The sequence below is a fragment of the Lissotriton helveticus genome, chromosome 10 (genome assembly GCF_964261635.1).
Source record: "Lissotriton helveticus chromosome 10, aLisHel1.1, whole genome shotgun sequence".
Taxonomy (NCBI): Eukaryota; Metazoa; Chordata; class Amphibia; order Caudata; family Salamandridae; genus Lissotriton; species Lissotriton helveticus.
The window spans coordinates 425,772,215-425,799,939 of record NC_136071.1 but is presented as its reverse complement, the minus strand read 5'-3'; the positions used below and the strand labels follow the sequence as shown (position 1 = coordinate 425,799,939).

General features: G+C 48.7%; 1 protein-coding gene across 6 annotated transcripts in view; it reads left to right on the top strand.

The window, feature by feature from the left end:
* UBN1 (ubinuclein 1) overlaps nucleotides 1-27,725 on the top strand; it is an 810,192-nt gene that overhangs the window by 209,712 nt on the left and 572,755 nt on the right. For all 6 annotated transcript variants that reach the window (XM_078662914.1, XM_078662913.1, XM_078662915.1 and 3 more), the window contains one exon: nucleotides 18,030-18,125. In XM_078662914.1, coding sequence (XP_078519040.1) covers nucleotides 18,030-18,125 — 96 coding nt within the window. The remainder of the gene's footprint in view (nucleotides 1-18,029; nucleotides 18,126-27,725) is intronic.

Genomic DNA, 27,725 nt, shown 5'->3' with positions numbered 1-27,725 from the left:
TCTTCCCACTGTTGCAGCCTATAAGGATTACCCACCCCAAGACCTTGAGCTCCGCATCTATTAATGATATGGGGTGGTATCATTGGGGATTGTCTTTTCCCACTTCTTGAACACAGTACAATCAAAACCGTGAACCATGAGGGTATCGCCCCCGCCTGTGTGGCTGCATTCAAGACCTGGGTCAAGAGAGGCCCCCGGACCTCGACATCAGCCCACATCAGGTCGGGAGGAATTCCATTTGTGCCCAGGGCTTTGTTGCTGGATAACACCATAAGGCCCTTTGTAACTTCATCCAGAGGAAAACCCACTGGGGCGCTACCTGGGACTGCTACTGTCCCAACATTCCCCCCACCCCACCCCTGGTTATAGACACCTTCAAAGTGATGGACCAATTGTTGTTCAGTGATGTGGTGGTACATTGCGGGGCCAGAGCCCTCCAGAAAGCAAGGCCTATTTACCACCTTCCCAAAGAGAGAGCTGTCCCCACTCTCACTTGCCTGAAATAACTCCTCACAGGCTAACTCTTGCAGAATAGATTAACAATTGGCTAATGCATGCTTATATTCCTGCCTACACCCTGCGACCAAACTCCTATCCCTGGGCGACTGCTCAAGTGTAGCCTTGAACTGCCAAAGGGACCTTGCACAATCCCTGTCAAACCATTTAGGGTATTGCGGACCTGTAGTGGGAGTTGTTATTTTCAGTAGATTAAGATAGCGCCTGGGCAATAGCATTGAAGGCTTGCAAGACCTCGCTTCCCTCAGCATTTATATCCAAACAAATAGCAAACTGCTGAGCATGCTTAACAAAAAGTGAAGCTTTGAGGCGCAAATGATCCACCTTGGACCAGTTGAGCCTTCTCCCCTGATCCACAAGGTAAAGCCTCATGAGTCCCACCCCATCCCCAACCAGGAAAGCTGAGGGGGTATCCAGGGCCAATGACAAGTGGTTATGGTCACTAAAGGGACTATGGATGATATTAAACTATCAATCAGCGGGATCAATGGAGCAGAAACAAAAATAAATTCAATAAGTGCCATGCAGCCCCACCCCTCGGAGGTAAGATAAGTAGCGGGATTAGGGAAGTTTACCAATTTGTCCAGGGCAGATACAAGATTATGTGAATTCCAGATTGAACTGGGCTCAAGGACCACTGTGCAGTTGACAAAGTGAAGCCCCTCGGACAGCAAACACTTCGGTTTTAATGCATTAAAATCCCGGGGTGAGGTGGGGGGTCAGGGGTTTGGGGGGTCGCATAGATGTCTATTAAAGTCCCCCAAAAGCACAATTTGTTCCCTTTCAGTGCCCATCTCTCACAGGGTGTTCAGGGCAAATTAAGAAGAGAGAGACTATAGACCCTATCTAGCCCCACCCTGACATTATAAAAATTGGCTAGAGGTATTGGACGGAAGCCTGGCAATGAGAACAACAACCCCTGCAACATCTGTGCCTCCCAGTGCAGATCACAAGCATTCCCACTCAATTCAACTGCTATAAACATAATCAAACACCCCCACACCCCACCTAGCCCTCCATGCCACCGAGGGCACTGTTGGGTGAAAGTAGGTGTTTTTAACCTCCCATGTTACCTGGAGGGCGATGATTTGATACGTTTTGGCAAACTGCAACCAACTAGGGTCGGAGAACTTCCCTGATAAAAGCCCCCCCCCCCCGAATGATAGTGGAGTGGCCTCTGGAGATGGTGGGGTCCCCGGGGACAGCAAAGGGGTGGGAGGGGAGGGTCATGGAAACACCGTCAGTCGTACAGCTCTAAATTACTTAGGGGGTACATCTATTTGATGTGCTCAGAGGGATTGGCAGGCTGGGTGCCTAACAGATGCTCGCTACGGGGGAGTGGGGTGGGGCACTCTCCCCCTCGTAGTTGAAACCCGGGGGGGGGGACGATGGCACAGACCCTTTCGAGCTTATAAAAAAAAACACAAGGGGAGGGCAAACTATGCCAAGTCGGTCATGTATCCTAAGCCGGAGCAGGACAGACAAAACATCTGCCACAATCAAGGGATTGTTAACATTTTCCACCATGCAATCCCATGTCCATCTTTTCCTGTCCATACCCACCCAGCTGACTCTCTGGGCCATTAGGATGGATTCTGATATCCACCGACCCATACGAGAATGCAAGTTAAACCAGCGCACCACCTTGTTTTTAAGTTCATTGTAGGTTTCTGAAGCTAGATTGGATCGGCATGGGATATTCCCTAGGACCACAACATCGGGAGTCGCCTCCATAAGTAAATTGAGCACCACACCTTGGATCGTGGGTGGAGGAGTAGCAGGAACACTGGAGCGCTAGCTGCTTTGCTGTATGCAGTTTGGGATGGACCAGTCACAGGGGATTCTACTACCAAGCTCAGTGGCTTAGGAGCACCCAGACAAAATCCTGCCGCAGCAGACAACCCACTAAAACTGGGATCTGGAGCAAGGGAAGCCAGAATTGATAGGATTCACCTGTGCCATTGAAGAAAGATGCTCCTGCTGCAGCCCTCTCCTCCCTTGGCTTACGTGAATCAGGAACACTGAGAAATGAGCCTCAATGTGGGTGAGCCTTGATATGATTGGGTCAAGTTTAGCATTCCAAATCGCCTTGAACTCCCTTAATAGCTCCTTGGTGGAAAGCTGGCCTCCCTTTGCACAGATGAAATTATGATCAGTTTGGGCCATCAAATTGACCTAAGAACTACACTGAGTAGTGACATGTCCTCGTCTTTTTCGCTTACATCTAGGACTAGCCACCGGGGATAAGGGGGTTTGTGAACATAGTTGTCATATTTACATATCCATCACACATCCCCTGATTTGGTATATGTAGTCACCACCTGTGGAATCTCTACACAGACGCACAACGTGTCACACCTGTTGTTAGGACTGAGCAAGGGCCAGCCACGCTTGAGAGATTCCTTCAGTGGAGGGACCTTTCTCCTTTGCCACACACAGTCTGCAAACCGAGCAGCCTGAGCTTCTATGTCATCACCTCAAGGCAGTTGTGTGTCAGAATTGGTCTAGTGCCAGTATCATTGTGTCGCAGATTATGCCCGCTTGCATCCCCTTTCCTCCACTGTAGTGCTGTGAGATCATCTACCGCTGTGGTAGCCCACTTCAAGTGATACCTAAGCCAAAGACCCATGTCCGGAGCCTTGGGAGACCACCATGACATTGCAGTATAATGTTTGACCAAAGCCAGTGCCAAATCTATGCATCTGCTTAGGTATTTGGTCTTCTTCGGCCTGGCCATAAAACCCAGAAGGCACTTTGTGGGTTCTGGAACTAGAGGTTTCCCCATTAACTTGGTCAGTGCTTCCAGAGTATCTGTCCAAAACTGTGTTTTAATGGTTGTGAGGATTTGGGTGCATTAAATGGTATGGCTATGCGACCTTACAAAAACTCTTGGGTCCAGTCAGGCTTGTTTGTAAAACCTTAAGCTCAACGCTGGGTAGCTATGTCTTCAAGCAACAAGGCTTAAACAAAGGAAGTAGTATAAATAATGTAACAGTACCAAACCATGAAATAAGAAAGCCACACAGCACAAAAGAAATCTGCCACCAATTTATAAAATAAATTCTACTTTTATAAATTGTTAAAGACCAAGATGAGCAAAATCCACCATAGGGTTCTGAAGATACAGTGCCAGATGTATCAAGCCTTTTACTGGTCGCAAATGGGCCGAATTACAGAATCGACCCGTTTGCGAACAGTAAATAGCCTTTTGGGATATATCATCACAAAAGGCATTCACAAAATAGGGAATCACAATTTTTGCGATTACCTATTTTGCAAATGCATTTAGGGAATTCTCAATTTGCGATTCCCTAAATGCAATGTAAGAAGCATTTAAAAATTGCGACCTTGCTTTAAGGAATCGCAAATTACCACCAACTTCAAGTTGGTGCTCATTTGCAAATCCTTAGAAAAATACACAAAATTGCATTTTTCCAAGTGCCATGTGGCGCGTGTACGCCACTTGTGCTGTCACTATATTCTTGGGGGTGCATCAGGGTGGCCTTTTGGCCCCCTTGCACCCTTGAATTGCATTCGCAATTTGCGATTACCAATTTGGAAATCGCAAATTGCAAATGCCTTCCCATCCATTCCTATGGGCCTCTAGGCCCATAGGAATGAATAGGAAGGCATTCCTTAATAGCGAACCGCAAATTACGTTTCGCTATTAAGGAATATGTAGGAATCGCTGTTTATTTTGCGAAACCTACATACATCGCATTTTGCAAATCTGTAAAATTCGCTATTATAGACTCGCAAAATGTAATGTTGATACATCTGGCCAACAGTTTTCAAAAGAAAGCTTAAAGCACAGTTTAACTGCACACAAGCATTAGTAACCTTAAAGTTTGTAAGCGTCAGAAAAGTTTGTAAGAGTTGTATTCAACTACTCTGGACCGACTATCTAGGATGGGGGCCCTGGGTTGGGAAGAGGGGGCAATATGGAGTATTTGGACAGTTAGCAAATGTTTTCCAGTCCCGATCCAAACCTGCGCGACCGCCATAGACTCCAATGGAGTGGTACTGATGCTGCGGATGCAGGAGATGAAAGATGCTCAAGAATACTCTGGGTGCTGTTTTGTCCACGGGGATGCCTTTGCAGTTATTCCTCGGTCCATAGGTCAGGTGGGGCAACTTTAGCCACATAGGTTAGGTTCCCTTGAAGTCCTCTTTGAGAAAGTAGAAGGCCCGTTGCGCAGGGCTAAAGGTCTCCGTCCACAGTGCTCCCAGTGGTATCCCTTGGAGGGTAGTGTCCCTTATAGGCTACCACCCTGAACTCAGATGACACTTGCAGGTCCAGGTGACTCGGGTGCAACTTTTTCAGTCGTGGATCCGCCTCTTGGAGCACAATGTGGCAGTCACAGGTGATTCTTCTGGAGTGGTGACTGGCTTGCAGCATTAGGCTACATCCGGTTTAATAGCCCTTGTGCTGGTTCCAGGGGGTCAGCTGACTGTCCCTTGGAGTCACTTCTTTGGTCTGGTGCTTGGGAGTGGCTTTTCCCAAACTCAGGAGTCACAGGCACAGTCCTTTCTTCTCTAGCCCAAGGTGCGGCAGGTGCAGTCCAGCAGATGGTGCAGTCCTTCTTCGGTCCTCTTTCCAATTCAGGCGTTGTGTGAGGTTCAGGGTGCCAGGGGTGCCATATTTATGCCCAGAAAGTGTGTGGGAGAGGGGGGATAATGGGATCACTAGCAAATGAGCTTCTAGGTCTCCTCCCTCTTGGTGGGAACTTTCTGGCTATGTGTGGCATCTATCAATTCCAAAGTGCACTATTCTGTATACTCTTAAGATCTTTGAACCATTCCTCAGATGTTAGAAGCTCCATAGCCCCTCCTAGAGGTGTGGCTACCTGTGGGCTATCCACCCACGAGAAAACCGGTTTGGAGACTGGCCTCTCCTCTCTTTCCCCGCCGCCAGCTTGTCTACCTGTACAAAGGGAAGCCCCTCAGTAGTGTGACCGCAATTTGCCCACCAACGGCAGCTAAGTGACTTCATGTGCAGGGGAGGTGACATCTCTTCCTGTAGGAGACTTCTGTTGTTCCTAAGTTTTGCAAAGTCATCCTGTGTACCCTGTGCACCCCCATTTTTTTGATGACTCGTACTGGTGGTAACTGACTCGGACTGTCCCTGGGCTCAGTCTAACCAGGCCCAGGGCAATGTTGAAAGCACAGTGAAAACACACACATACATGAGAGTACACTCTATGTTAGGGTACACTTATAATTGGCATGGCCTCCCCTATATGTCCCTAGTACATAATAATGCAGGGGTATAAAAACTACCTTGAAGTTCCTCGTACATAATACGGCATGGCAGTTTAGAGGCCAGCAGCCTTTTTTGCTCTTGCATGTGGGCACTGCTGAGAGCCTGAGGTCATTTTAAAAGCAGCCCTGTGTTGCAGCACTGCTTTTAAATTTAAAGTGTGCCCAAACTCTACTTTAGTGGTAGGGGCACTTAAAAAGCCATGCACTACAGTATTGTGGCATTTTAGGTACCCGTAGGGACTCCACTAGGTTTCCCAGGGGTGGGAGGGTCATGTCATTATAGGGAAGACCCTTATAAAAGATGTTTTATGTGCTCTGGGGATACAGAAAGTGCACATTTCACCTTCCCTATTTTAGTAAAGTGCCTCCTAAAACCAACTTTGGTGCTACTAGCACGGTGTAGTGAGGATCTACACTATTTGTGAATATTCAGGACCTCTATGGTCTTGACTAGGAGTCCCAGGGTTGGGGTGGGGGGGGGCATCCTATAACTATAAGCAGGGTTCTTATAAAAGATGTTTCATATTAACTGATGATGGAGAAATTGCACATTGCAGTTTCTCCATTGTAGATGCCTAGCCCCATAAGATACCATTGCAGTAGTTTATGAACTCGTAACTATCACTAGGAATTAAATAAAATACCACTCAAGGCCTTAGGAGAATGGTATCGATAAATCCAGCAATATGCCTGTGGCACAGGAGAAGGGATATCAAGGAGACAATAACAGGGTTAGAAAAAGGAAATACATGTTATTCTTGTTTGTTCCTTCTAGGGACAGATTATATGAGTTCAACCACTAGGTATATATGCAGTCTTAAACTATCTTCAGTCTCTTGGTCCAGAGAGTATAGATGCTTTAAGCGTCCACCTGGATATTCTCCACCAACAGGGAATAGGTCTTCCTCTGTCGCACAACAGTCCATGGCTCAGTTCAAGAAAATAACAAAACAAAAACACACAAAAAAAGAACTGGTAAGGATGGTGTCGCTTCCTTCTTATTCAGAAACTCAGGACGAGGGAGTGGGGGAAGTTAGCACCCAGCCGCCACCAGTGACACTCTCTTTCTGAGCTTGTGTGACATGCAACGGCGTCTCAATACCGTTTTACGAGGTGCCCCGCCCCTTTCCTCCCGCCTTCCCTCTGACCCAGGCAGCCGTTGCCGGAGTGGGTCCGGCTCCCTCTTTCCTTGCTCCTCCACAGCTCGTCCTCCCGTCGGTTCTGCGGGATTCGGGTCCTCCGCAGCTCGTCCTTCCTTTGGCTTCACCGTTAGCTCTGCAGGATTCGGGTCCTCCGCAGCTACTAATCCGGAAGGCGCTAAAGAATGTCTCTATTACTGGCATCTCCTCCTTCCATACGCCAGAGTCTCCTATGAAGGCTGGATCGTCAGCTGGTATGGTCACGTGATCTGCGCCGGTGACTGGGGAAAGCGAGGGCTTAAAGGTACAGTCGGCCCCCGAGCTAGGAGTCAGGAAAGAAAGAAGGGGACACGGTAGGTAAGGTGGCACTTGGTCAGAAAAAGGGCCAAGGGAGGAGGGCTCAACAGGTGTAAATTCGTCACAATGCCATTGTTGAATTTATCCTAAAATTTACAGAACAGAAGTTATAAGGCTTTCTTGTCTGTAAGCCAAAATTCAGCATTCCTGTGGTCTCCCCAGATTTGTCATAGTTAACAGTATTAACCTGGCTGCTGTAAATGAAGTAATAAGTGGCTCACCTTGAGAGAGGCAATTTGTTGGAGAGAGCTCTGCTACACAGGAATGCCAGATTGAAGGGGGAGGGGTGGTAAAGCTTGAGCTTTATTGTAGGAATAGCACAGGCAGGGAATCCCTGGTCCATTTATCCTCCCAGTCCCTCTGATCCAGCCCGATGGCAGGCTTCAGGCAGGAATTTGCAGATTAGAGCTGTGAAAATGAGCCTTACTGGAGGTTGGGTTAACTAGTTCTTGCTCTTCTACTTGGAGTTCAACCATACTGAATTTTGGAGTAATAGTGATTTCTGTGAGAAGATTATGCCACATTTTGGAGAAAGTGATCATGCTCTGGGGTCTTGCCCTGCACCTCATTGGACAGGAGTGCTCTTCTGTTTGATCCCAGAGAACACTAAATAAATATGAGAGGTGCAGAGCCTCTCAGCTCTGCTGTTTGAAACTAAGAGAAGAAGAAGGCTTGCCAAGCTGGAAACTTGATTTGCACCATCAGGTCCTGCAATCTGACTAAATATCCCTGCTGCAACTACAGCGCTTTGGTTGTAACTTGCTTCAAGAGGAATAAGAAAGTGGACTCCCTGCAATCTACAGGTTAACAGAGTTCACCTGCATCAACTCCACCAGGAGTTCTCTGCCTGAAGTTCATCCAGTGGACTTTTAAGGGTTTTGGCCTGGTGCATTAAATCAAGCAATCAATCAATCACAGTTTTATAAAGCGCAGTACTCTCCCGTGAGGGTCTCAAGGCACGGGGGAGAAGGGGTGCAGCTCCGAATCCGTCAAAGAGCCAGGTCTTGAGGCTCTTCCTGAAGGTGTGCAGAGTAGGGAGCATCAGATGTTGGGAGCTCGTTCCAGGTCTTTGCTGCGACGTAGGAGAAGGCTCTTTCTCTGCTCTGGTTGTGCGGGGTCTCTGCCAGGGCGAGGTCGGCGGAGCGGAGGTTCCTTTTGGGTACGTGGAAGTAGACTCTCTCGTTGAGGTATTTGGGTCCGATGTTGTGGTGGGATTTGTAGGCGTGGGTGAGTAGCTTGAAGGTTACTCTCTTCTCGACAGGGAGCCAGTGGAGGTCTCGTAGGTGCTGGATCATGTGCCCATGTCGTGGGGTTCCGAGGACGAGTCGGTGTTCTGGATGGTTTGGAGCTTGTGTAGCAGAGTTCTGTTGATTCCGGCGTAGAGGGCATTGCCGTAGTCCAGTCTGCTGGTTATGAGTGCGTGGGTGACGGTCTTTCTGCATTCAGGGGGGATCCACTTGAAGGTCTTGCGGAGGATGCAGAGGGAGTTGAAGCAGGTAGAGGCGATGGCGTTAATCTGGAGGGTCATGATGAGGGAGGAGTCTAGGATGATACAGAGGTTTAGGGCGTGGTCTGATGGAGAGGGTGGGTTTCCAAGGGTGGAAGGCTACCAGGTGTTGTCCCGGGTGATGGAGGAGGGTCCGATGATGAGGACCTCTGTCTTCTCCGAGTTGAGCTTCAGGCAGCTGTTGTTCAATCAGGCTGCGACGTCCTTCATTCCTTCCTAGAAGGAAGGTTGCTGCAAAATGCAGACTGGGAGGAGTCGAGGATGGGGTTCTCTTCGATGAAGGTGGTCAGCTGGGCGTTGATGAATCTCTCGGTGACTTTGGCTGTGAAGGGAAGGAGAGAGATGGGCCGGTAGTTTTTCAGGTCCGTCCGGTCTGCCGAGGATTTCTTGAGGAGGGGCTTGACTTCTGCCTGCTTCCAGTCGTCAGGGAAGATGCCGGATTCGAAGGAGGCATTATTGGTCAATGCCTAGTTCGGGTGCTATGGCGGCGGTGGCTCTGTGGTAGATGTGCGGCGGCAGGGGTCCGTGGTGGCTCCTGTGTGGTTATTCTTCATGGTCGTGGTCGTGTCTTCGGTAGTAGCAGGTTTCCAGGTGGTGACGGTGGGCTGGTTGTTGGTGGTGGAGAGGTGGCTGATGGCTGGAGTCTGTTCGCTGAAGTTGTCGTAGAGGGCCTTGATTTTCAGGTGGAAGTAGGAGTTGAGCTTGTTGCAAAGGTCCTGGGATGGTGATGTCCATGGCTTCGCTGGGGGGTTTGGTGTACTGCTGTATGACGTTGAAGAGTTCTTTCGCGTTACTGGCGTTGGTGTAGATTTTGTTCTTGATAAAGGTCCGCTTGGTGGCTTTTATGCGCTGGTGGTATTCAGTCAGGGTGTGCCTGTAGGTGTTCTGGTATTCTGTGGTTTTCCTGTTCCTCCAGAGTTTCTTAAGGCGTCTGCAGGAGCGTCTGGCTTCCTGGCTGTCGGTGGTGAACGAGGTGGCCTGCAGGCGGCATTGTTTGACGGGGTGGCAGAGGGGTGCAAGCTTGTCTGCGTAGCTGGAGATCCAGCAGTGTAGTTCTTTGGCTGCGGAGTTGGCGTTGGTGGTGACGGAGGGGGGGGTCGTGAAGGAGGGTGGTGTTGACGTGTTCCTCTGTGATCTTACTCCAGTTTCTTCGTGGCGGGTGCTGGGCTGGTTTGGGTGCAGTGGTGGTGTTGAAGGTGAAATGTACTCAGTGGTGATCTGTCCAGAGGGGCTGCGTGGTGTGGCTGAAGTGGATGTTTGTCCCTCCTGCGAAGACGGGGTCGAGGGTGTGTCTGACTCTGTGGGTGAGGGTGGTGATGAGCTGCTTCAGCTGGCGAGGTTGTTAAGGAGGGTGGTGGAGTCGGGTGTCGCTGCGGTTGTCGAGTTGGAAGTTCAGGTCCCTGATAAGAATGTAGTCAGTGGAGGCGATGCCGTGGGTTGCAACGAGGTCGGCAATCGTGGTGGTGGAAGAGGCGCGTGGCCCGGGGGTGGGGGCCTGTAGACGAGGGTCTTGCGCAGTGTGGTTCTGGGGCTGGTCTAGATCTGGAAGTGGGGGAGCTCTGTGTTGGAGAGGGGGTCGCTCTTGCTGGAGGTGAAGAGTTGGAGGGAGCTCTTGTTGGCAATGGCAAGTCCTCCTCCTGGGCGGTGGGGGCGGTCTTTCTTTGGATCTTGTATCTGTCGGGGATGGTGGTGACGATGTCGGGGATGGAGGTGGCGTTGATCCATGTTTCCATGAAGGCGATGACGTCTGGCGAGAGGGTGTTGAGCAGGTCCCAGATCTCCATGGCTTGTCTGTGTAGAGAGCACACGTTGAGGAGGATGCACATCAGGGTTTCCGTGGTGCGGGCGTTCGGTGTGGGTTCAGCAGCCGTGGGGGGGAGGGCTATTGATGTTGAAGGATTGTCTGCAGTGTCGGCAGGAGAACTGTCTGTGGGTGGTGTTCGCAATTGCTCTCTGGCAGTTGTTTCTTCCGGGGTTGAGTGCGAAGAGGGCGGTGGAGTTGTAGTGGTGGGGGGGTCGTAGATCCAGGATTCCTGGCTCTGGCCGCAGTCGGGGTGGGAGCAGAATGGAGGGGGAGGGAAGCAGGAAATGGAACTGGCAAGGGGGAAGGGGCCATGGGGGCAGCAGCGGTGGGAAGGGTACAGAGACAGAAAGCGGATAAGTAAACAGAGAGAACACAGGTACAATTACTAGCACAATAAAAGACAGCGAGGAGGCAGAAAACAGGCACAAGAGATACAGAAAAAACAAAATGGCACAAAGACAGACACGGGCACAAGAGGGATAGAAAAACAGAAAGGTGGCACAAAGACAGACACAGACAACCAGGCCAGCAGAAGATCAAGGCTCTTTCACAGGGCCACCAGGGATGAGATGCAGGCAGGAGCCTGCGGGTGGAGGAGGGCCTTGAACACCTGCCTGAGCGAGCAGGTCACAGTGCCTGGAGGGGTGGCACTTAACAGCAGAGATGCAGGGGAGAGCAGGTCCCTGACCAGGAGGTCAGAGGTCTTGCTCGCACGCCCTCGCAGCAGCCGCCATTTCCATTGTGGGAACTGTGGTCCCAAACATTCCAGGTCCATCTTAGAGCTTCCATACCCTTGGATTGTGTTTTGGACCCTTTGGACCCTCAAGAGGAACTTCAGAGGAAGTTCCAGAAGTTTGGCCCAACTTGGGAAATAAGCACCATAAGGTGTCTAAGTGCTAGAAAGTGTTTATTCTTTAAAAATTCATGTTTCCATTTCCCTACATTGGATTTTTGTAGTTTTGTCGTCATTATAAAGATACAAATGTTTCCTATTTTATATAAATTGGTGTGGGACTTTTATTGTGTGTTGTGTCTTGATTATTTACTGTATTTGTGTTTTTAAATGCTTTACATACCTGTCTCCTAAGTTAAACCCGCCTGCTTGCAGCCAAGCTACCTAGGCTGGAGCATGAGAATAATTTGCTGAGACCTATACTGATCTCTAGACCGTGTTAGTGGCCCTATTGCCAGAGGTAGATGCATATTTACCAATACTAATAATCCACTTCCCAACATTAAGCCTGGGAGTTGTTCACACTACTCACCAGGAGGGCAGAAAGTTGTGTTGTGGCCTGTGACTGTGTGAGGCCAGTGGCCAAACTGGGTCACTGAGTGGCAACTTTCTAAAACATTGCCTTTAATAGTGACATTAAAATTGACCTAGGCATCAAGTCAGGTTTAATGCCGCTATTAATTTGATACCTTACAGTACCCATCTAAGTCTTCCCATTCAGAAGTTAGCCGGACTGAGGGGTTAGCTGGTAACCCTGTGTTAGCCAATGGGGCTACTAACATTCCCACCGCAAAACGGCAATTTGGAAGTGTTGCTGCCAAGACATCTACATAAAATACATGTCTTACTTAATAATATACAGCTGTCTGTCTTACAGTTCGATGGGCCTTCCTTACGTGAGACTTACATATATTATTAAGGGGAGTGGATGGCTTTGCTATTGATTTGAACGGTAAAGGCGAAGAAGCAGAATTAGCACTGCTCTTTCAGTCTGCAGTGGCAGGCTGAGAGCCATTTTTTACTTTGTCACACATAGGGTGGCACAATCAGTGCTGGAGCGCAGGCCGGACACTCAGCCTTACATGCCCTGAGTACCCTGGGTACCATATGTGAAGAAGTTGGCCTGGTATATGATGTCCACTAATTAAAGTGGGCACCTTGCTCAAGTCCAAACAACCCTATGGTGATTTAAGAGGTCAAAGATAACCTTAGCAAGCTATCCAAGTGGTAGCTGTGGAGAGCAGCCTTTAGGCTTAGTCTTGAAAGAATGTTAAGATGCTTGTTTTTACCATAAAGCAACCTTATTGTATTGATTAAATGAAAGGAGAACCACACTGTAGTTATAAGACTATATATTTATTATTATAATACCTTAAATACCTCACAGTATCTGCTACTCACAGATAAACACAAAGCACATAATACTTTAGCACAGAAACAATCGTAAGTAGCACTAATACACAGTGGACCCCATGGGGAGACCACACCATATACTAAAATAGTGGTATAAGAACCACAACTCGAGTCAAGACAATGTCTAGAGGATGTAGAATCGCTGGGAAACCACCAAGGTAAGTAAGTAGGGACCCCACGGAAGATGGGTGCAGTGTGAGAACACAACCACGTGCTACGTGCAATTCAATGGGAGAGTGCCGTTTTTAATTTAAAGGATCCCTTCCAGTGGATTACGAGGAAATTCTTTGGAACATAGAAGGTTGGAGATCTACCCCACCCGTGGATACTGAAGTACCAGAGTTACCTATCCCAGGGAAGCCGGGTGCATATGTCTGAAGTGGCGTCAGAAACCACAGTCGTTCTCAATGGCAGTCTTCAAAGAAATGCCACTGTTGGAAAGAAGAAAAGTGTTCGGTGGAATCCACAGGTGGATTCTTGATGGAAGGAACCTGAAAGCAGAGGGGATAGAGTCTGGGTTACTCAGGAGTGACCAGGGGCTCGGTAGACGAATGCCCACCGATGTTGGGTGCTTCAGGTGCGAAAAAGGAGACTGTGAGAAGTTGGCCTGGCATATGATGTCCACTATTCTAGTGGGCACCTTGCACCAGTCTAAACCACCCTTATTGATGGTAGGTTTAAAGGCAACCTATATAGAAAGCTATCCTAGTGGTAGCTGTGCAGAGCAGCCTTCAGGCTAAGTCTTCAAAGGAATGTAAAGCAGCTTGTTTTACTGGCGGGGGGTAGTATTCCAAAGCGTTTGACACCAAACACGACATGTTTTGATAAAGCCAAACCAAAGTTAGCATTAACCGCGAGGATTATAATGCACTTAAGAGTATATGGTATGGCTATATCATAGACTACTATAAGGAGATATTTCCGAAAGCTGCAGAGGGGCTCAGCTCACGCTAGGGCACCCTCTCACACAAAACCAAGCACTCTGCCTTCAGGATTGTTAAGGCCTGCCATAGGAGTGACTTATAGGTTACTATGTGTCTATATATATATATGTATATATATATATATATATATATATATATATATATATATATATATATATATATATATATGCAGATATAGGTATACTATATCTAAGTAAGGGGTGTTTACACCACCTTACCCAGGCTGCAAGTAAAGACATGTGTTGCCATTTTGGAAGGCTTCCCAGGGGTGGCATAATACATGCTTCAGCCCCTGGTAGGCCTCTGGGATACCCATGCCCTGGGTACCTAAGGTACCATATACAGGGACTCAAAAGGGTAGCCCAGTAACCAATCTGGTATGTACCTTAAGTACATAGTATCAATTTAGAGAGAGAACAGCTAGGCTGGGGTCCTGATTAGCAGGGCCACAGCTAAACTAAAGTCGATAAACCAGTTAAACACAGCAAAAAGTGGGAGTAACCATAGAAAGCAGATCCTACTCTCCTGCAGAGACCTTGACTCTGCAGCTGCAGGGACCAGGAGACATTGAGGACGACCAGGAGCCGGATATGAGCTGTCCCACGAAGGATGTTGAGTGCTGAGGGGTCGGTGTCCGGGAGGAGCACCAACAAGCCTTGGCAGCGGCAACCCACGAAGAAGGTCAAAGAAGGTTACGGTCGGGCCCAGCAAGGACCAGATGACTCACCAAAGCAGGGGGAGTCAGGGCAGGCCTGGAGCAACCAGGGGAGCCCAAGAAAAGCAATGTTGTCCCTCAAATGGATCCACAGGCCGAAGGCACAGAAGTCACAAGGGGACCTCTAGCAGTTTCACAAAGCAACAGCTTGCAGAGCACAGAGTACGAGGAGGCCAAAGTCGTTTGTAGGAAATGTGCGCAGATGTGAGGGCTATCGCCAGCTCAATGCACTAAGTTGGGGAACACCAACAAGCATATATATTTGCAAAAGTATGCAGTGCACAGGGGTTCGGCTTATGCGGTCCCCACAAGAGATACTGGCCTCAAACTTGGTGAGAGGGCAGCTCGACCTCAAATAACGTTGGAACCAACCTCCTGTGTCGCTGGAGCCTTTGGAGTCTGCAGGAGCTCAGGATCAGCAGGGGAGTCCCTCCTTCACTCTAAGGGAGATACTACAATTGTCCTTGATGCTCCACAGGTCCTGCAGGGAGCCTGTATGGTGCATGGGCTCAGATGATGCTTTGAACGGAGAAGGAGATGGAGGGGGAGACAAATTCAGGCCCAGTCGAAGTCCAGCAAAGTCTAGAGTGTCCAGACGGTCGAGGGTCAGTGGTTTCTTGTTCAGAATCTTGTCCACGTCGAATCTAAGGTCCTACACTCAGGTAAGCCCTTTTGTACCCAGGGGAGAGGGTTGGACGGATTCAGGGGACCCTCCCAGGGGAGGGTCAAGCCTGAGGGGGTGGTTACACCCATGTCCTCTGTCCAGTTTCGCACCAGAGCAGAAGCCAACGGCTCCCAGAACTGGTTTGAACTGGAGTATGCAGAGGGACAGCAAATGTACCCCTCGTGCATACTTTCGAGCACTTTGGAAGTGCACCCACCCAGCTCCAATACACTAAATCCTGTCTGGGAGGTGGTCACACCTCTCTGTGACAGGATGCCTATTGTGCTGCCTTCCTCTGCTCAAGCTTGGCTCAGCAGCAGGAGTGCAGAAATGTGTCTCTGGTCGGCAGCATCCATTTTGTGTTGTCCGGCTCGAGAAGGCTGGCACAGGGAAGACCCGGGACCCACAAAGCTAGCTTCTACCTCCCACACCTGTTATCGGTGTGGAAGTATGATTCCAAGGTGTTTGATACCAAACACATGTTTTGTTTCAGCCATTTTCGAGATGGTATTTACCGCGAGGTTATTATGCACCTCTACCAATATTTCTGGGTGCGTCACCGACAACCTTGGAGAATGGTCTCCGCAGGGTGCAGAGGGGCTGTGCTCATGCAGGGGCACACTCTCACGTAAAACCCAGGACCCTATCTTCAGGATTGTCAAGGCCTGCTATAGGGTTGACTTATAGGTTTTAAGTGTAGTGACCTACAGATATAGTAAACCTATATCTATCATAAGTGGTGCATGCACCATCTTACACAGTTCCATTTTGCATGCCCTTTCATGGGTGGCATAATACATGCTTCAGCCCATGGGAGGCCTCTGGGGTACCTATGCCCTCGGTACAGGTGTACCATATACTAGGGACTTATAGGGGTACCCCAGTATCCAATCTGGAGTGTTCCTAAGCACATGTAAATACATTTTAGGGAGAAAGCAGATACACTGGGGTACTGATTAGCAGGATCCCAGTCAGACTAGTCAAAAACAGTGTAGCATCAAGCACAAAGTGGGGGTAACCATAAGAAGCTGATCCTACTTTCCTACACCATACATTAGAGACTTATAAGTAAGTCAGTCTCTGTCAATTGGGGGTATCCAATTCGACATACACCTTGTAAGGGGTTAGAACACTGGCGCTGAGGTCTGGTTAGGCCTCAGTGCACTCTCAGAGTTGATAAACTAGCAGCATCAGTTCGGAGAATGTGGGGGTGACCATGCAAATAGAGGCATTTTCTTACAATGGGACATTGCCACACCATATGGTAAAAGCTGGCTTTGACCTAACAGCGGGGGAGGAGGTGACTACTTGAACTAGCACCCTCAAATGTGTGTATTATACTGGGGGTTGAGATATGTCTGGTGAAGGTAATTCAATTGGGTGCATTACAATCGAGGATTTTACAAAACCGTTTGAACAAACTGCAGTACACCCATTTGTCCCTTATAGATGGTTGGAGTTTTGCCTGTAATTACAGTAGTGAGGTGTAGAAGCTGGATACTGCCTTCCTTGCTCGCCAATAAGTGATCAAAAGCTGCAATGTGGACGATGTTGACTGTTCCTTCGATCCTGAAACCTTATCTGGCCCAGCACGCAGACAAGGGCATTGTACATTAGAAATTGACCTGGTCTCAGACCCTGCTCGTTCTTGAGATGCTGCAGCATCAATAATGATCAGTGTATAAAGAGGTAACCCAGTGCCATGATCCCAGCATCCTCCATGGATGTTTTATCATGGGCAGCTCCCAGTTACATAAACCTCCAGATTAACCCATAGCAGAGCGCATGAAGCATACAGATAGGTACAGTCCTTTGGTTGTGCGTAGACTTACCAACAGTCCCTGACTACCTCTCCCATCGTGTGCATTTTCCATTCTCCCAGTGCTGGAGCCATCAGCCAATGCAATATCTCAATCTCCAGTGTTACACCAAAGATATCCTCCTAGTCTGGGACCTGATCACACCTCAGCCACTTCATTACCCACTGTTGTTTGGGCTGCTGCATGTGAAGGCTCATACCTAGGGGCCCACAGTCCCACAGCTCCGATTGAGGTCTTCAGCTTGTGTAACACCACTCTCTTTCTCCGCGTTCCCCATATGAGGTCGGATAGATTCTTGATAAGCTCTTTAATGAACCGATTGGGCAGCTTCACCGGCAATGCAGGTGAAAAGTAAAGTGATCTGGCGGGTGCCAGGTTCTTGGATATATCTGTCCTACCCGTTAAGGACAGCGGCAATGACATTCAGAATTTCCCGATTTGGAATGTCGCTGCCACCAATGTTTCAATGAGATACTCATTCACGGCTAAATATTTGAAGGAACCAAACTTCCATTCCATTCTTATTGGGGAGCCTCCCTGTGCATCTTCTCTGCCTGTAGTCAGAGCGGAAACAGGCAGGAATTACTCCAGTTTATCCTCAACCCAGAGTTGTCTCCTGAACCTTTTAATATGTATATCACCTCTGTTAATGCCCCCAGTCCATCTCTTAGCTAAATAAGGGAATTGTCTGCATACTGCGAAACAATCTGCCATCTGTCACCATACTTATACCCCAATCATCCCCCTGCTGTGCAAGAGGCACACCTGTAATATGAACTGCATTGACTTGTTGGCCTATTGATAACCTTTGTACCTATATAGGGTTTCACGACCACTGTGATGTAATATCTCTGGTGGGTGTGGGACCTTACTGATTCTTGCTTTTTTGCTCATTTGGGTTTTGAAGGGAGGTTGGCTGTTGGTCCTAAGAGTTGTGTATTTGCACCATTCACCCAGGAAAGAACCAAGCTTACCAAGATTAATAGCTATTGCAAATATACCAGATACATCGTGATGCTTACAATGATCTGTAGCGTTTGCGAATATGCCAAATACAGTAGTATTTGTATTTTCCGCCAAGAATCTCTTTACTGGGCATGTGGAGTCTCCTCTAATAGTTTGTTTGTTTACGTTATGTTACTTCTTTGTTCTCAGGGATCAAAACAACGCCGAAGAGATCGTGTTCAGGATCTCGTTGATATGGGCTATGGGTATGATGAGAATGATTCCTTCATTGATAACTCTGAGGCGGTGAGTACTAATTATGCAAACCTCTAGTTTGATATTTGCATTTGAAACTTTATTAAATTTTCCTTTGAGGAAATAGATTTTGTCAGAAAAGGGCAGTCAGTCCTCCTTTGCAGGAACATCTCAGATTCAGTTATGTTTTATTCTGAAGAATACGGCCCCTCAAAGCTTAAACATGCTTTTCTCCCTCTCAGGTGATTGTGGAACTGTGTTGGGATTCAGAGGGAGTGAAGTTTCTTGGAAAGGTTGTAAGGAGTTGAGAGTATGTGGATGTTAAATTGCAGGAATGCTGTTAATGAACTGAAGAGTGGGTTAGGTAATGTAACACTGAACCTTCTATGGCTTGTCGTGCTAAATCAGATGTCTTTTGCTGTCAGTAAAGGCATTGGATTTAAAAGGGCAAAAACACTTGTACCCCTCTCCGTCAAACTGATCACTTTCCTTGTTATGTGATGTCAAAGACACTACATCAGGCTGCCAGTGTTTCTATCCCCAGTAACATCTAAAGAGTTCTTCTTTCCCGTGCATATCTAGGGATGAAACTTCCTCTATTGAGTCAACAGCAATCCTATCCTGTGCTTATTCATTGTTTCTAGCTTGCTGATTCGTTTTTTCCCATTTGGCCGTGCATGCTGTAGTTGTTGCATATCATTTTTATTACTCCAGGAGCACATGTGCTATAAATATAGTACACACTGGCAGCCATTTTGGGTTTTCTTTTTCCCACTTTTTTAACAGTACTTCATGTCCTGTTCTGGATTGGTTTCTCTTCACAGCACTGGCAAGCATAACACTCTGTATAAAATACAGCACCTGGCATCAGGCTATTAAATCATCGTTATTCATTTCTAAGCTTTTATACATGACCTACTGATGTGGAGCTATTCTCCACGTCTTATTCTCTCTGCTTCCCTCAGTGTAGTGAGAGGGAAAACTAGTACCTGTCTCCACCCAGGAAGTTCCTGGCATCTCACTTCTGTCTGGACCAGCTAGACCCCTGACCTACTTATATAACAATGTCCTTTCCTGGAGGACATGACACCCACCCCCCTCCCCCCACCACTTACAAAGAAATTCAGTCAATCTGTCCAATGCATCCTCTGGGCTCTGTAGTTATTTTCTTTGCTCCGCAAATGTTGAGAGTCGTTCTGCAGATGTTGAGGGTGATGTCTGTTGTGGGAGTGTTCGTTAATGAGGTGAGCATCCTTCTGGCTCCTTGATTGGTTTGTTAGCTCTGCTGACCTACTTATAAAACAATGTCCTTTCTTAGAAGACGACATCTGCCCCCCCCCCCCCCAGTTACAAAGAAATTCGGTCAATTTCTTCAGTGCATCCTTTGAGCTCTGTAGTTGGTTTCTTTGCTCAGCGAATATTGAGAGTGGTACTGCAGATGTTGCAGGTGTTGTCTGTTGCGGGGAGAGTTCGTTGGTGAGGTGAGCATCCTTTGGGCTCCTTGATCGGTTTGTTAGCTCTGTGGATGTTGAGTGGGGTTTCTGTTGAGAAAGGTGTTTGTTGTTTTGATGCTTCACGAGAACAAGGGTCGGCTCTGGGGCCCATTTACTTGTTCTGTTTACCTCACCCACTCCCACTTGCGTTTGGGAATGTTGAAGTGTTTGACCATTCGGGCATATGCATGTTCCTTTCTCATCCCCCTTTTCTTGAGAATGACATGCCTCTGTCAAATGTGTTGACAGAGACATGTCATTCTTACAGACTGATGAGACAGCCCTTTCTCAACATTTGTGGGTAATGTCCATACATTCATTCTTATTCTGCCAGCTCTTTGAGTGAGCCGAGCTGTCCCCATCAGAGCTGAAGGTATAATATTCATGTCTTGATGTGAATATTACTGACATGACATGTTGCGTTGTGGGGTAAGTGATTGTTCTGAGTCATCGGCATGTGATGTTTTGCTCTGAACGGGGAGAACGTTCTTTGATTCCATTGTGCATTTGGGTGATTGACGGAATGGGCAAAACACCCATTCTGTCAATCACCCAAATGCACAATGGAATCAGAGATTCTGTTCACCTGAGTGAATGTGCAGACATGCTTTCTGAATCAGATGAATCTTCTGCTGATTTCCTTTGAGGAAGTTCTCTTGGGTGTGTTCTGACTGGTGAATCTCTTGAGCTGATGGACTGTGATGAACTGCTCATTGAGTCGGAGCTATCTTTGGAAAGTTTCTTTGGGTACATCTCTCGAAGTGCCTTATGTGCTCTTGCAGCGGAGGGATAATTTCATAGCCAAGTTTTTATTTCTTTTTGTTTGACCCCAGTGCATTTTGTCTCTGCTCCTCTCATGTGATGGTAATTGTCTCCTCTCAGTTTTCTCCTTATTGTCATGGGTGTCTTGAGTGCGTTTGCACACCCGTTTTCGGTGTCTGAGTGAATTGCCCAGTCTTATCAATCAATCAATCAATTAATCAATCAATTATAGCATTTGTAGAGCGCACTACATACCCGTGAGGGTCTCAAGGTGCTAGGAGGGGGAATGCTGCTATTGTTCGAAGAGCCAGGTCTTGAGGAGTCTCCTGAATGTTAGGAGGTCTTCGGTCTGCCGTAGGCGGATGGGGAGGGTGTTCCATGTCTTGGCGGTGAGGTGGGAGAATGATCTGCTGCCGGCGGTCACTCTTCGGATGCGGGAGACGGTGGGAGGGCGTGGTCTGCGGAGCTGGCGGGCAGGGGTGTAGCGGCCGAGTCGTCTGTTGAGGTACGCTGGTCCGGTGTCGTGGAGTGCCTTGTGTGCGTGGGTGAGGAGCTTGAAGGTTATCCTTTTGTTGATGGGGAGCCAGTGCAGGTCTTTCAGGTGCGGTGTGATGTGGCTGCGGCAGGGGATGTCGAGGATCAGGCGCACGGAGGCGTTCTGGATGCGTTGGAGTCGTTTCAGGAGTTTGGATGGGGCTCCTGCGTAGAGTGCGTTGCTGTAGTCCAGTCAACTGCTGACTAGGGCCTGGGTGACCGTCTTTCTAGTTTCGGTGGGGATCCACTTGAAGATCCTGCGAACTTGCGGAGGGTGTTGAAGCAGGAGGAGGAGACTGCGTTGACCTGCTTTGTCATGGAGAGTGTGGAGTCGAGGATGACCTCGAAGTTCTGTGCGTGGTTGGTGGGTGTAGGGGGTTTGCTCCTAGTGCCGTTGGCCACCAGGAGTCGTCCCAGGCCGAGGGGGTGGAGCCGAGGATGAGGACCTCCGTCTTGTCCGAGTTCAGCTACAGTGGGCTGTTCCTCATCCAGTCGGCGACGGCCTTCAATCCTGCGTGGAGGTTGGTTTTGGCGGTGTGGGGGTTCTTGGTGAGCAAGAGGATCCGCTGGGTGTCGTCAGCGTAGGAGATGATGTTTCGGTCGTGCTGTCGGGCGACGTGGGCTAGTGGTGCCATGTAAACGTTGAACAGAGTTGAGCTGAGTTATGAGCCTTGGGGTACGCCGCAGATGATCTCGGGGGCTTTGGAGCGGAAGGGGGGCAGGCGGACGCTCTGGGTTCTCCCGGAGAAGAAGTAGGTGGTCCAGTCCAGGGCCTTCTCTTGGATTCCGGCGTCGTGGAGGTGTGCTCATAGTGTGCGGTGGCAGTCTGTGTCGAAAGCGGCTGACAGGTCCAGGAGGATGAGGCCTGCGGTTTCTCCGTTGTCGAGCATGATCCTGATGTCGTCGGTGGCCGCAATGAGGGCGGTTTCGGTGCTGTGGTTGCTGCGGAATCTGGACTGGGACGGGTCCAGGATGTTGTTCTCTTTGAGGAAGCTGGTCAGTTTTTTGTTGACGGCCTTTTCGATGACCTTTGCCGGGAACGGGAGCAGGGAGATGGGCCAGAAGTTCTTGAGGTCCTTGGGGTCGGCCTTGGGTTTCTTTAGTAGGGAGTTGATCTCTGCCTGCTTCCAACTCTCCGGGAAGGTCGCGGTCTCGAACGAGATGTTGATGGTTTTCTGGAGGTGGGGTGCGAGGGTGCTGCTGGCTTTGTTGAAGATGTGGTGTGGGTCAGGGGTCTTCCGGGGATCCGGAGTGGATGGTGTTCATGAGCTTGATGGTGTCGTCGTCGTTGATGTTGGTCCAGGCGAGCAGGCGGTTGGTGCGGGTGGTGGGCGTGGGAGCGGGGGTGTCGGCTGTTGCCGGGGTGGTGATGGTGTCAAAGCTGTCGTGGATGTCAGTGATCTTGCGATGGAAGGTGGCTAGTGCGTCGCACAGGTCTTGTGACGGTGGGATGTCGTTGGTGTTAGAGCTGGGGTTGGAGAGTTCCTTCATAATGCTGAAGAGCTATTTGCTGTTGTGTGCGTTGTTGTCTAGGCGGTCTCTGCAGGCGGTCCTTTTGGCGGATCTGATTAGTTGGTGGTGTCGGCGGGTTGCGTTCCTGTGGGCTGTGTAGCTTTCCGGTGTTCTTTCGCGGGTCCAGTTTTTTTTCTAGTTTCCGGCAGGTTTGCCTGGAGGTCTTCGGTGAACCAGCTGGCTCTTTTGCTGGTGTGGGTGTTTGGGGGCTTCTTGAGCGGGGCAATGGTGTTGGCACAGTCGGTGATCCATTGTCTGAGGCTGCGGGCTGCGGTGTCGGGGTCGGTCGGGTCTGCGGGTGGGCTCTTGGCGAGGCCAGCGGTTTGCTAGATCTCGGTGATCTTGCCCCAGCTGCGGCGAGGCATCTGCTGGGTGCGGTGGTGTGTAGTGGGTTTCCGGAAGGTGAAATGGATGCAGCAGAGGTCGGTCCAGTGGAGTTCGGTGATGCGGTTGAAGAAGACGTGGGTGCTTGCTGTGAAGAGGGGGTCAAGCATGTGGCTGGCAGAGTGTGAGGGTGCTGTGACGAGTTGTCTGAGTCAGAGGTTGCCGAGGTTGTCGATCAGGGTGGAGGAGTTGGGGTCGTTGTTGTTTTCGAGGTGGAAGTTCAGGTCCTCGAGGAGGATGTAGTCCTTGGAGGCGAGGGCGTGTGTGCTGACGAGGTCGGTGATGGAGTCACAGAATTGCGGTCGGGGTCCGGGGGGTCTGTAGATGAGGGTGCCTCTGAGGGTGGTGTTGGGGTCGGTGTGGATCTGGAAGTGCAGGTGTTCGGTGGTGCTGAGGGTGTCGTCGGCGTGTGTTGAGATTTTGAGAGTGTTTCTGTGGACGAAGGCAATCCCTCCTCCTATTCCGTTGGTGCCGTCCTTGCGGGTGATCTTGTAGCCGTCCGGGATGGCTATGGCGATGTCCGGTGCCAAGGAGGTGGTCAGCCAGGTCTCCGTCAGGAAGGCGATGTCTGGGGGGTTGGTGTCGAGTAGGTCCCAGAGTTCGACGGCGTGTTTGCGGGCAGAGCGGGTGTTGAGCAGGATACATCTAAGGAAGTTGTTTTCCATGTTGGGCGGGTTGGCGGGCCGGATGCTGGTGAAGCTGCAGTTCCGGCAGGTGAAGGGTCCTTGGGTGCGTTTCGGGGCGGCCTTGCAGCAGGTGCGAGATCGTCCGGCGTTGAGTGCGTGGAGAGTGCTGGAGTCGTAGCGGAAGCGGGCGTCTGGGTGTGTGCGGGGACCAGGGTGGTTTGTTTCTTCTTCACGCTTGTTGGGTGCACTGTCGTCTGTGCCATGTGTGTGATACATCCCACTGCTTGATGCTTCTTCAGAAAAGTCTAAGAAGTTCGATGAACAGTGGGTGGCTCGGGTGTGTTTGTATCCCGGTTTCCAGAGTAGGTGTGAATCGCCCAATCTTCTGTAGTTTGGTTTTTCTTCGCGCTTGTTGGGCATAGTGTTGCCTGTTCCATTTGTGTGATCTGTCCCACTGCTTCTTCTGAATAATCTGGAAAGTTTGATGAATGACTCCTTGAAGTTATTTCAGTTTGGCTGTCGCATTCCCGGATTGTCCCGGTCTTTTGTTTGCCATCCTCCACTGCCTTTTGTATTGTTAAATCTGAGTATTTCATGTCACTTTGTCTATCGTGATATCTTGTCTCTGGTCTGCCTTTGCCCTCACTCTTTCTGGCTCTTTTGGTTTCTTGGGCTTTACTCACTGACATGAGAGACATCTAATTCCTCTTGTCTTCCTTTGTTGCATTGAGGTGCAATTCTCTTGCTTTGGTCCGCTCTCCTGCTTCAGTCCTCCTGATGATTTCCTTTAGTGAGAGCTGCTTTTGAAGGATCTTGTGATTTGTGTCTGCTATTGAACAGCCCTCAATTACCCTGAGTCAAATTGCTTCCTCATTCGTGAATGTATTGAAATTGCAGTATTGTACCAGACTTAGTAACCTTGTAATGAAATTTGTTAATGATTCCACTGGTTCCTGCCGTGCTGCGTTGAAGATGAGGCGTTCTTGATCCACGTCTTTCTCTCTGTTGAAATGGGCACGTAGTGTCTCTTTGAGTTTTTATATTTCTCTGTGTCCTTTGTTAAAAATGTTCTAATTAGGCATCGGCCTTCATGCCCCACCTGCAGAAGTAGTAGTAGCAGCAGACGTTTTTCGTCTTCGCTCACCGGTTGTTGCAAGAAATTCATCCAGTGACTCCAGCCACAGGTTCCATTTGGGACCCAAACCCTGGGTGCGGGTCTGTGTCACTTGGGGTGGCACTTCAATGCAGGGGTTAGATTTTTTTGTTTCTTTTCCCACGGACATGATGGTGAAATGTGCTAGTATGGTAATGCCATAGGACTGCTCACTATACTTTATGTATTATTTGTTTGACCTCTTCGGTAGATATCTTGCGTATAGTTGTTTTTCTTTGATTTTGGGAAAGCTCACTCAAAGGTGACCACTGTATTCTTTCTGGCAGCTTCACATTTTCCTTGTAGAGCTGTTCCAGCTTTTATACCCCCAGCTATGTGTATTCCTTTCAAAAACCAACCTGGCTTGGTGTCTACCCTTAGTATGGCTGTCTTAGTAGGCTTCAGTGAGTTAGGCTTGGATTGTCTGATTCCAATATGGCCGCCTCATTGATTTTAGTGGATTTGTCTCAGGGTGCCTGACTTCAAGATAGCCACCCCACAGACTTCAATGGACTGTCTCTCAACTTGCCTGACTTCAAAATGGCTGCCACCCTGCTGCAGCATCCATGGCTTGTAGCTCAGAGAATTCCTGCTTTTCTTTAATGCTGCATGCTAGCTGCAGGTGATTTCTCAGCTTTTATACATGACCTACTGATGTGGAGCTACTCTCCACATGTCCTATTCTCTCTGCTTCCCTCAATGTAGTGAGAGGGAAAACTTGTTCTTCCTATCTCCACCCAAGAAGTTCCTGGCATCTCACTTCTGTCTGTACTAGCTGGACCGCTGACCAACTTATATACAAATGTCCTTTCCTGGAGGACATGACACTTCACAACCCAGCATTGGCAATTCCCTTTTTCTTGGCCTACTAGACGTTCTAACCAGCTGCCTACAAGTGGTACAAAATGCTTCAGCTCTGGTGATTTTTAAGCTTTCTCTCGTCAGGTGTGCCACTCATCTTAAAGAACATCACTGGCTTGCCATTTGCACGAACACTGCTTTTAAAGGACTGTGCATGGTGCATTGAGCTTTCCACAGGTGAGGATCTCACAATCTTAGGCTCAGAGTGCTACTTTACCGTTCAGACTGGCTGGTTGGGTGCAGCTAATCTTATTTTATTTGCTCGCTTTAAGAAAGTGCAAATGGGTGACCTTTCTTTTTCTTTTCGATCCGCTAAATGGTGGAGCTCCTTACTCGCTAATATTAGACACGTTCACTCCCGTTTTTTCAGGGAGAAGCTAAAAACATTTTCATCAAGCTTCTTCATCTGGCCTGTGTTGCAAAGCTCCTTTGATATCAGGATGCCCATCGAGGGTAGCAGTATGCCCTATAAATATTTATAATATGAATAAAGTCAGTACTTGGTACTCATGTTATAAAGATGAGGCCTTTTGGCTTTGCACGTGTGTATTCGCTCTTTCTGACTCTCGTTCACACTGCTCACAATTACTGCAGCCCTATGATAAGCTGCTCAAAATTCACATTTGGTCCTCTCTAGATGCTGAAAATATGTTGATTTTTTTTTTTTTTTTTATAATTTTTTATTGCAGATTCAAGAATAAGACATACAGTTGTATACATCGATGCACCCGCTCCCGCCTACAAATCTTCCATCAGGACTATTACACAGCCAGTATGCCCACATCCCGGAGGCTGGGCGGCATCATTTAGCCAGTGTGTGATCCAATAGTGGTTTAGGAAGGCCAGGGCGCGCCCGGTCAGGAGAGTCTATATCTGCTTTTTTTATCCCTAAACTCCCTTTCCACACTCCTTACGGTTGAGCGATCTATGCCTGAAGCCAAATAGGTAAACCTGGCCTATGCTCCCAACATGGTCTTTGACCCTTCACCAGCCAATTCGTCCTTTGGTGCAGTCACTCATGGGGTCACGCCCCGCAGGCATCCATTGTTCCCCCACGCATCCCGACCATACTACTCAGAACACCGGCTTGCTCCTTCCTACTACCGATATCAACCCCTCAGAACAACCTGGGGTTCCCTACCCACCCCTCCCAACCCCCCATCAACTTCAACTTCAACTGGTGTGGGCCTGGCTCGTAATGAAATCTACCCATAGGAAGAGACCATTGTGACCTTATTCGCTATCTTGTGTATCTATAGGAACTTCTTTTCACAACCCTTTGCGTTTAGCCGTCTTCAGTCTCTAAACTGTTTTTGAACGTTTGTGTTAGGTCTTCCCATGCCCTTGCCATTTCTAAGCTCTTCTCATTAGCTGTGCGGGTAGCTTGCCTGCGCCTAATAGTGCCTTCGCTACTGGCCCATTTGCACATTTCACTCGCCCATCTTGTACTCGAGGGGCCCTCCTTCGACTTCCAGTGCCAGGTTATCTCCCTCTGGGCCAGCATAAGGCCCAAATGCTGAAAATATGTTGATGTACCTATGGCTGAAATTCTCGCCCTAGAATTAAACAACAACTGGCAAAGCTAATAAGTCTGGTTTAAATATGCTAATGCATACAAATTAAAGCAAGAATAAATGATGCTTGAATTTAATAGCACATTTAAGGGAGACCAATAGACTTTGCAATTTCACACACTCTTTCAGCAGATTTAGCGTGTACATACACTGCACATATGCTTTTTGTACCTCCACTAAAATGTAAGGGCCATTTGGCAAAGACTTTGGCTTTGCTTATATGTGGAGATGGATAATGCCACTGAGCATGATATATGCATACCCACAATCCTTTAAAAAAAAACTCCTCTGACATTATTGGGGTGTCAGAAAAAACACCTGCACTGCATGTGCATCCTAAAGATAAAAAAATAGCCAAATAAACGGATAACTGTCGTAAAGGAGAGATCGAACTGTGGGTGTGAGAAGAGAGCTACCCCAACGCGCAGCTCCGGACAGCAATGCTATTGGTGCTAAGGGGAGGAGGAGGGGCGGCAGCTGAAGAGCACGCAGTGGGAGCTGCAACTCTGCCACTGGACGCGAGACTGGGGAAGGGAGCAATATTTGATAATTAGGACACCATCCCTCAGGGTTGCGGCTTCAAGTCTCTCAAGTTCAAAGGCTTTGGCGGCCATCTTTGGGAGGGGGTGTAAGCGTCAAAATCTGTGAAATGAGAATGCAATGGGCTCATAATTGAATCCTGGCAAGCACATTACAATACAAAAACGAATGCAGTGGAAAAAAATTCAACATAGTTGCTTTAAGTACACAGT